Below are 10,657 nucleotides of genomic sequence, written 5' to 3' on the forward strand. Positions count from 1 at the left end.
ATAAAAAGGAAAGTAAAAATATTTCCATGAAAAGTTGCACATAATGGACTCTTAGTCAACATTTGCCAAATGAAGGGCTGTGTCACTGTGGAGTAAGACATGGATATTTTTCTAACAATAAATTTATTATAATTTATTCTGGGCCTTTGAGAGCTCAGAAAGATTAATATTCCCATAGATTTTTATTTCTTCTCAAGATAACTAAGGAAAGGACAGATATGGGAATATAGCATGTTAAATGTGGCCATTTGGGGTAGAGAAATATTTAAAAGTTGGCAGAGTGAATGCAATGGTAGAAATCAGTACTTTTCCTGATAGACTAATAGTTTTTAGAATTTGAAATATTGAGGAAATCTTTGTGTTCTGTTTTGTTTTATAACTTTCTATCCAAGTATAACATATACACAGCATCACTATGGTTAAGGGACCTACTTGCTATTTTTCTCTTCAGTAAATGAAAAAAGTATAAGGGCTCTTTCACCTCAGGCGAGACTATGAAATTTTTCTCTCCTTTCAGTGTGCTAAACCAGAAATGGTTCATTGATCATTGAACGAAAGAAAATGCAACTTAGAGTCCATGAGATTTTATTGTATGGCAGGTGGACTGACTGACACACACTATTTTGGTCCTGGTGTTACACTGAGACCTTGGGCTACACCCATTGGAACATGAACAGTGTACCCCACACAGAAAGTCTTACAAAGTTCCTGCAATGGCAGAGACAACATGTAAGAACACTACTTGGGAAACTATAACAATTTCAACTATCTTAGCTGCAGAAGGGAAGGCCCGTTATAATAGCACCACCTCACAGCGAGGTCAACTTTTAAGGATTCACTTTCCAGTCTTTCTCCTGTCTCCAATTTTGATTGTTTCTCTTACTGCTTCTGTTTTCATCTTTCTTTTTTTTTTTTAAATATTTTTTTTAATAGAGGCATGTTTTCTTTCTTTCTTTATTTGTTTGTTTTGTTTATACATGCACTGGGTACAGTCAGAAGCACGGGAGGGTGAGAGAATTCACCCGAGCCAGAGCGGGGAGCAGAACAGGCAGAAGGACCGAAGTACACTGCTGAGGGGAGCAGCGGACGGCAGGAGAGGTCTGCGCGCCATGCGGGACCCTCCTCCGGTGGCTGGGAAGCAGCCGAGGATCGAACCGACGCCGCGGAGGCCGCGGGCAGCTTCGCAACCCAGCGCTCAACCGCTGCGCCACCGGGGAGGCCCTGTTTTCATCTTTCTTGTCCTGACTTTAACTCCTGCTACTTAGGATCCACCCCCTGAAACACCAGGCTAACAACTGGAATGATACAGTTGCATATCCTTTAAGGCCAGGTGCCTTGATAGAATTTGCGTGACATACAGTTAAAATAAATACAGAAACACTGTTCTGCTCAATGTTTTTAGATAACTATTGCTAAAATAACTTGTCCTTGAAGAAAATACATCTTTTAGTGATTATGCTCTTTAAATGGTCTACTGCTTGACTGAACTGGAAAATAGAGAAATGTTAATTTTTAAAAGCTGTTCTCTGTAAAAATCTAAAATTTCATAAGAAGCGTAACTATGATCAAGAGTGACACCTACTGGTAAGTGCAGGGCATTTTTATCAAAGTGTGTTCAAAGTACCTTCCAAAGCGCTATGGTATTAAAACAAACACAAAATCAGCAACTCTCATTTAAAAGAAAGAAAAAGTCTAATGGTTTCATATATTTACTGTAAGTTTAAGTAACTACAGTCTTAAGTAATTTCTAAATCCATACAGAAAAGAATATTCCATCAATGTTTGTGTCCTCACAGGGCTTACCTCTTCAAAAAATAAATGATATTGTTGAAAAAGAAAAAATTATAAGTGTAAAATGACACATCCATTTAAGGGGTATAACACAGATTAGATTAAGGCTTAAGAGGAACTATTCTGATTTCTGCTCAGTCAGTACACTATTTATTTGCAGTGACGGGGGTATCAGGTATTTTGTGGCTCAGGAGGCACAACAAAGCAGCAGACCCAAGTCCCCTGCCATCGTAATGTTTTCCTTACAGTGTGGGGTACAGACACCAGTCAACATGGAATGAGGGAGAAGGACACAGATTTCAAAGAGTAAGTGTGAAAAAGGAAGTAAGATGCATGGGGTTGGGGAGGAATATCAGGAAAGTCCTCTCTCAAGAGTCATCTGGCTGAGGCCTGAAGAGGAGGAAGAGCAGTCAAGCAGACTTTAAGGGACAGCATTTGGGCCAAGGTCCAGTCACAGGAACAGGCCAGCTTGTGCAGGAAGCGCAGCCAGCATGAACAGAGAGGGTTAGCTGAGAGGGGTCAAATGTGACGCAGAGCCACACACGTGGTGTGGCGAGGGCACAGATTATATTCTAAGCGCAATAGGAAGCAACTGAATGGTTTGAATAAATTTACTCTTTTCTTTTTTTAAGGAACAAGAGTTTGTCATTGGTTCATTTCTTGATGTGCAGCACTCCTCAATGGCATCGTTGGTCTGAGACTCTTTGCCATCGTCCTGAACTACCACAAAACTCTAACCAGTGACTTTACCTGGCTTCCCTTCCCTGTCAATTTCCCGGAGGACCACCCATTCCCTAGTTTCTGGTGATTATCAGCCTTAAGTAGGCTGATTTGGTTCAGCACAAAGGCCTCCGCTGATCTGACATACACAGGCTTATCAGAGTTGGATGCAAGTACTCCAAGAGGCTTGGCCCTGAGGCTTTGATGGCTTCATGAATTCCATGTGTTATGCCAGAGAGGATGAGGGCTGTCTTTAGCACCTCTGGTACAACACACTAAAGTCCATTACACCTCCAGCAATGATGCCTTCTCGGCTATGACGGTAGGTTATTGATGAAGCCAAATCTGGAATACACGCAAGCAATAGCCCTGATGTGCATTTTCAAAGGGCTGCTCATGCTGTTATGTGAAAAATGGATCATAAAGGGGCAAAAATTGAAGCAGGATGTCCAGTTAGGAGGTTCCAGTCTGAGATTAGAGTAAAATAACAGCCACAGAAATGACAGAAGTAGAGGAACATGGAATACCTTTGGGATTACAGCTCTATGGCTGATCGATTGGGTGAGGTGTAAGATGTAAGTGAAAGAGAAAATCCAAGAAAACCTCAGTGATCATTAATGCACAGAAACCAAGTAAACTCAGAGAACTATCATGTCTTGTGTTGATTTAGACTCCTAGGTGACATGGACAAAGCAAGGGGACTCCTGTTTTTCACATTTGGCAAGGGAACCTAGTGAGACACTGGTTATAAGAGCACTTGACTTGGAATCTGTAGAACTGGGCTCAGTTGTGACTCCATCTTGCTTTAATGCGAATAGTATTGTTACACCCCCATAGAATCAGCTTGGACCATAGCAGGCATCAGCACTGCTCTCAAGACAAATAACCTTTTATTTGCATTTCACTTCAAGGCACACAGAAGCCCCATGGCAATAACTCTGCGTGCTGACGTCTTTCCTTTCACAAAGAAAAATCTGTGGTTCCTGTAAATATTAAATTGTTCTGGGCTTTGGGGTCAGACTGGCTCTTCATTTCCTAGGCGTGTGATTTCCTAGGTGTGCAGCCACCCAACTCTCTGTATCTCCATTTGAAGGCTAATAAAATGCAGTAACATGGAAACTCCTGGGAGTAATGAGAGAACGACACTGAGTGTAACATGCACACAGCAAACTAAATAAAAGGGGATGATGCTGTTACTGTTAAATAAATACACAGACTGTAGCTAACAATGCAGTAAGCCTGGCAACTGTGAGAAACCAGGGCGCAATCTCTGCTTCCAGGTTTTGGTCCTGTCAGCAACACAAATTAAGACATTTAAAGATAATCTGGAGTGAGGAGGAGGAGGACAGGTACCTGAAGAGCCAAGTGCAGCCAGAACTACAGGCTAAGCGCCGCCCCGAGCGCAGGGTCACGCGGTCAATCAAAATTCCAAGGGCGCTTTCGTGGCCACTGGGGAGGCGGGGAGGGAGTGCGAGGTGGCCGAGCGGCTCCCCGCCGCCGCACAGAAAGGGCAGCAGAGTCCCCCTTTTTTCGCAGGCGTGGGGGGCGGGGTTGTTGTTCCCTAAGCCCACGCGGCCTCCAGCCAGGTCTGGTTAAGACCCCGCAGCCATCGCTGCTCTAAGCGCCCCGGCACCGCGGCCGCACGCCCGGATCTGTCAGACCCGGCGAAACCCACCGCCGGCGCCCGAGAACTTCCGGTGTCCTTGCCGTGACGTAGCGACAGCGCGTGCGGGCTCCACATTCCATTGGTCGCTTCCGTCCAATGGGAGCACCGGCTTCAGTGTCTCCGCCCCCTAACTCACCCATCTCCATGACGACCGCTCCCTGGTCACCCATTTGACCCCTGAACCCAGCGTTGCGTCATTGTCTACGCGCCGGAAGTGATCGCACCTTCGCCGGGACGTGGTGAGAGCGACCGGCTCTGGCCGGCGCATGAGGAGGTGGACTGAGGTGGTGTGAGATTGAGGGGGTGACAGCCCTTTGAGGGCCCCAGCGACAATGGCGGTGTTTCACGACGAGGTGGAGATCGAGGACTTCCAATATGACGAGGACGCGGAGGCGTATTTCTACCCCTGCCCCTGTGGGGATAACTTCTGCATCACCAAGGTAACCTTGTAACAGGGTGGTCCCCAGGTTTGGGCTGCCCCTCTCCCTGCCCTGTAACTGTTAGGGGGAAAGGATGTCCTGAGCTAATCCCTTACAGGCTTTGTGGACGCCACCCCCACTCCAGACCAAAGCCATCAGGACATTGGGAAAGACAAATCCCGTCACCACCAAAGGGAGGGTGGCTGGGACCTGAGGGTGGAGTTGGGCAGCCAGGTTGGGTATAAAAACCAAACACGTGGGCCTTGGGGTCTCTCACTCTGTCGCTCGCCTCCTGGCTTCACGGCTCCTAGCTCGCGGCCAGCTCTCAGAGTGCCATTTGGGATTCCAGATGGGCGGATCGGGTAGGACACATTTAAAACTTTGTCTCCCACTTTTCTCCCTGAGCTGTACATTTCCTCATTTGCCCTTCCCTTGTAAATAAACCTTTTATTAACCTTTCGCGTGTGCCTGCAGTAGAGCATTGATAAGTCCTCTTAAGCGCGCGGGTGAAGACCCACAGTCAGGCACCCCGTTTTGTATCGGGGCTGCCCTATAACATAACAACCTGAGGGGCCCGCGCGCCCACTCGCCTCAGCCTGCGCTCTTTCGCTCCCCGGGGTTCCTTTCCTGGCTCCGTCGCTTCCCGGCTTCCTTTCCGTCCAGTTTCTGCTCAGGTGGGTACTCTGAGCTGCCAGAGGGCGCCAGGTCTTCCCTTTAGTTAGACCTGGCGGTGGCGGTGAGTGCTGGTCTTCCCCTCCCTCTGCTGCTTGGGTTCCTTCTTAACACGCTTCTTTGGAGAAAAGGACGCGTTTCTGTCTTGCCAAGGGTTTTGCGGCAACCGAGCTTCCTAGTCAGCCTTCCTAGGCGTTTCCCCTCAGTGGCGTTTCCACACAACAGAGGGGTCGGCTTTTCTCTTTCGGCTCTCGCGTCTCTTGAGGGAGGGATGCCATGAAAAGGATTAGGAATAAATAGGGCGTGAGAATTCGGGTGAGGAGATGTTTTGCTGAGGAAAGACTATGCTGATGGGACGATGTTTGTTTTGTTGTAGGAAGATTTGGAAAATGGGGAAGACGTGGCCACGTGTCCTAGTTGCTCCCTCATCATAAAAGTGATTTATGACAAAGTAAGGAGTCGACTTTCAAAGGTGGGGGACGGGTTGCGGCAGTAGCAAGGACTTAGAAACCCCTGTCTGTGATATGTAAGGAATGTTTCATAAACGTGTTAGATAGATGCTTTTTTTTTCCAAAACAAATTTTAAAAACCATTAATAAACAACTGTGGTGTAAATTAAACACAGCTTTTAGAAGGTCAGATTTGAAAGGACAATTCACAAAAATGCTCGTTAGCTAATGAAAATTATTATTAAATAGGAAGAAAATAATTATGGAGGTTATATGACTGACAGTCTTTATTCCTCCTTTATTTAATTAAATAATGTACATTGTTCAGTACTCCTAGGCTTATTTTGAAGACAATGATTATATATTTCTTATCTGACTTATTGTCAAACTCTGCAGTATCTTAATGGAAATGTAAGTCATAGTTGCAGTTTTCCCATTTCATTATTAGTTGAAAAAAAAAATAAATGCTGTTTATTTATATACTGACCATCCCAATTTTTGACCAGTACTTTGAATGGAGACTTCATTATGGAGCTTAATCTTCTTTAAGAATGAAGTCTAAAATGAATATAGGAGTGGTGAGAATGAGGACTTAACCTCATGAGAGAAGGTTGCAGTTTTGAACAGAATGATCGCGGCAGCTTTATTGAGAGGCCTGTTTGAGCAAAAACTGGGAGCAGAGCAAAGAAGAGTGAGAGTGGTCCAAGATGAAATTTGTGGAGTAGGGCAGATCACAAAGGTGTTGGTGGGCCACTTGGGGGCTCATCTTTTGGAATGAGAGGTTAGGGGGGTTGGGAGGTGTAGATGACAGCAACAGAGAATGATGATACTGTCTTTTGATGTATGAGTCACAGTTGGTTGGCTCTAGAGAAAGGAGGAAAACAGTGTTGAACGGGGCAGCCAGCTCTCCCTGTAATCTCAGAGGTGCTAGGACTCTGCAAACATAGAACCATCACTTTCGGTGATGTAAGGGATAGCGTCCTTGGGTGGTGGCCTCAGCTCCTCCTCAGCATTGTGGACATGTTGCCCGAATAGCTCTGTTGTGCAGAGCTGACTGCATTGTAGGTTGGTTGGCAGCATCCCTGGCCTCTACCCATTGGGTGCAGTTACCACCCCCTTTGCCATATACCCCCAGAGGAATAAAGCAAGCCCTCCCTATTCACTCTGCGAGCCACTGTGTTAGAGCAAGGCAGCACAGAGACATTGTAAAGAAGAGGTTGAGAATATGGAGTATTGTGCTAAAGATGGACCATAAATTTCAAACAGCACAGTGGGAGGGCTCCAGGTGCTGGGTGGGAATGAGAGAGGGATAGTGACAGATATGGCTGGCCCATACAGGGTCCAGGTTGCAGGTGAAAGGTCATTGGGGAGGCCGAGGTTCTTGTGCTAGCTGACATAAGCCAGGCTAAATAATCAGAGATTGAATTACATTAACAAAATAGCTGACACTGCAGATTATCTACACTAGAAAACGTGTACAAACTATTCCTGTTAGTTGGAAGCAGTAATTATTTTGAAAAGGATAATTGAATGACCAAATATTGAAGTGGAAAAATTTTAGTACAGCTAGTAATGCATAAAGAAACTTACAAAGTGTGAGATGTCTGCAAATGTGATTTCTGAGACACGGATGCTGTGTAGTACAGAAAGACATGTTTGTTTATAAGACATTCGGGCAACATGTCCACAATGCCTTATATTAAGTATGAATTCAGGACTAAAAAACAGACACACTTTTCAAATTGTTATTCCAGTGCTGACTCTGATTGTGAACAAGGATGAAGTGATAGAGCAGTAGAGAAACAGGATTGATTTTTGTAACAAAATGAAAGTTTTCGTGACACAGATAGCCGGTGATTAATGTCGTTTCTTGTTCTGTCTTAGGATCAGTTTATGTGTGGAGAAACAGTCCCAGCCCCTTCCACCAACAAAGAACTAGTGAAATGCTGAAGAAGGCTTTAGGGGTCACAACCCTACACAATTGGGAAAGCAAAGCCACAACTCTTCCTGGGGGCCGCCACTGTGAGGGGTGCTGTTCCCTCATCGGCACTTAAAGAAGTGACTCCACAACTTGCCTGGATTTCATGCTTACACCTTTGGATTGGAAGTGTTCTTATTGACCATCTGAATTTAAAGGAAGAACATTTCTAATCAGTACTTCTTTCCTTCTGTTTGATTGTATATCCTATGCCTCATTATGTCATCTGATAACAGCATTATCTACCTCAGTCATTAGGATTCCTTATAAAAAGGGGATTTTATTTTTGACTTCGTAGGATTAGTAAAATTAGCCCTTTCTTTGACAATTTAACTTTGCCGTTCAAAACTAGTTGCTTTGTCAGTTCTGCACTTCCGGTTCCCACATCAAGCCAGCTCCTCCGTCTTGCCCATTATTAGGATGCTCGCCCCCTGTGAAAACATCTCATTTCTATTATACCACGTGCCCAGCTCTGGTCATGGTGTTAAAGAAATAAACATTTTGCTCACAGTTTCTCCACAATTGAAATTAGTAAGGGAGGAAAGTCCAAAAGTGCCTTGGTCAAAGAATATGGAGCTTCCCTACCAATCTTCTGCATATTCCTTGAAAACTGGGACAGGATCAAAAGAAAAACTGCTAAAGGAGGTGAAATTGCTAACAGAATAAGAGCAAAACCTGCCAAATTAGTGAGTTAAATGTGTGAATGGTTTTGCCAGATCAGAGCAAATAATATGTCTTATCTCTGGATTCTTGTTTGTCTGTTTGTTTTTAAATTAGGCTAATGAAATTGCATTCCAGGTGAGGGTCAGTTCCTGTCTGCACTGTGTGCTGGGCATTGTCACAAACCCCAGTTACTCCTGCTAAAGGGTAGAGTGTCCACAACAACTCTTGTATTTGCTGAGGATGAGCAAATACATGAGCAAATGAGATGTCTGCTCTAAGTGAATATATCCCTGAGGGCACATCTAATAAGCCTGTGTACCTATAACCAGACCCCACATTCGCTCAGAGAAATATGACCCTGGAGAAAAGGGGATACATAAAGGCCATCAGTCTTCTGCTGCATGGCTAAGAGTAGCAAACATTAGAATCACGTGGAAATTCAGAAATTCCCTTTATGTACACAATTTTGTGCATATAATGTTAAAAAAAAAAATCACAGGTGGTTTTGGGAATAACTCCCACAATTAGAAAACCAGCTCGCCAGATTGTTATCATCCTTTGCCTGCAAAATGTGCTGCGTACATGCTTAAGGGGTTTAAATTAAAGCGAGTGCCCTTTGATGTGCCAGCAGCACAATTCCCTGCAACTGTTAGGCTGAGCCATAGCCAGTGATGGAGTGCCGGAGTGCTTGCTATGTTACATGAAGCATGACAGGGCGTACTCTTGATGTGGTGAGAAATCGTGACTCTTTGGAACACTGACACCCCAGAAATGGTCCACAGCTGTTTAGGAACCAGTGACTGCTGAGATGAACAGAGCAGGGTCCACGCGAGCGCTGGGAAGGAGAAACGAACAGCCCCCCACACAGAGGATGGTTTTGTAAGTAACTGTGACACATTAGCTTCCGCTGCTGCAGCTGATTTTCAAACAAGGACGTCCTTGATGGTCTAGGAGCACAGAAGAGTAGGAAGAGAAGTTACCCAAGTCCGTCCCAGGTAAAAAGCATAATGGCCGCTGGCAATCAGTGGTCTGTGATAAGCTGCCCTCGTGGGAATGATTTTGAGATCAAAGCAATCAAGTCACCAGGTTCACCTTTGGCCACAAAAGAACACATCAGGATTGAATACTCTGTGGAGCAAGAAGTAAAACCAGGATCTTTCAGCTATGTCTAGGGTTCTGGGGGATTTATGTGCCTTACTTAGCTCAACAGACATTTCAGAGCGCCTCTGAGAAATGGTCTGTAATGCAGGCTCTGTCTCATCCCCTGGTAATCTTGGAAAGGCCAGTGAATTCCTCATCTGTGTAACTAGGAGACTGGATCAGTGATATCTTTCAATTTCAGGCATCAAAAGTTGGAGAAGCTGAAGTCATTGAAACCTCCATGAACTTGAAACTAAATCATGATAAAGCGACTGTTCATCAGTAACTTGATGTTACCACACTTCTGGACTTGGAAATGGTAAAGTCAGCTGTTGAAAGGACTTTGTATATACTTGAGATGCTCAGAAGCATTTTTCTTAGAAAGCACCCAATATTTTTGATAATTATATATATTAATTTATTACCAGAATAAATTATTGGCATGCTAAATAAAGTCTGATCGTTCAAATCCAATTGTTTTGATGTAATTTTTCTTCCCCTAAATGGCATTTTGTATTAAAAGGTTTTGATGGAATTTTATGAGGAGGAAATCTGTAGCCCGCTTTGGGGCATGGTAAGTAGTTTTTTGGTATGGAAAGTAGAACTTTGAAATAGGAAAACAGTTGAATAATTTGTTGGCCTCATAGGTTTGGGCTCAGGATATTTGTCTTTATTTGAAAAAAATAAATGAGGCTCTGAATCTGTGGCAGTAAGGCAAAGATAGTTGACTTTCTTAAAGTAGTTGCCAGGAAGAAAAGCTTATGATGAATGCTTGCAGCTCTGGTCAGGATACAAGTTGAATCTCAGTTCCTATACTGCGATCTTGGACAGCTAAGAATCTTCCTGTAGCTCTGTCCTGGTCTGTGAAACGGGCCATAACAATACTTCTTTCTCAGGGATGCTCTGGATTCATTCTGTGGGCGGGGGGTTGTGGAGTGCCTGCCAGAGGCTGGCACTGCTTGAAGAAGACAAGGGAGATCTGCCTTCAGGGAGCTTACATGCACCCAGAGGAGGGGATTGTTGGGACCCCCAAAGAAACGAGAGTAACTGGGGCAGGCGCCTTGACAGAGTAAACAGAAGGCGTTTTAGGTCTGGCACATTTTCTGAGATCTCAGACTGAGAAAACCTGTGAAAATGATTATGTGAACTAATGACAAAA

General features: G+C 44.5%; 1 protein-coding gene across 2 annotated transcripts; it reads left to right on the top strand.

Moving 5' to 3' along the window:
* Positions 1-4,509: 4,509 nt before the first annotated feature.
* Positions 4,510-7,667, top strand: DPH3 (diphthamide biosynthesis 3; the record flags this gene model as incomplete). Of its 2 annotated transcripts, XM_084248017.1 has the most annotated exons (3): positions 4,510-4,617; positions 5,645-5,719; positions 7,602-7,667. In XM_084248017.1, 3 exons carry the CDS (start codon positions 4,510-4,512, stop codon positions 7,665-7,667), a joined length of 249 nt encoding a protein of 82 aa, XP_084104143.1. The 2 variants fall into 2 exon arrangements, with proteins under 2 accessions (XP_084104143.1, XP_084104144.1); XM_084248018.1 differs by lacking the exon at positions 5,645-5,719.
* Between the last annotated feature and the right edge of the window lie 2,990 nt (positions 7,668-10,657).

The sequence above is a fragment of the Talpa europaea genome, assembly GCF_964194135.1.
Source record: "Talpa europaea genome assembly, chromosome: 11".
NCBI lineage: Eukaryota > Metazoa > Chordata > Mammalia > Eulipotyphla > Talpidae > Talpa > Talpa europaea.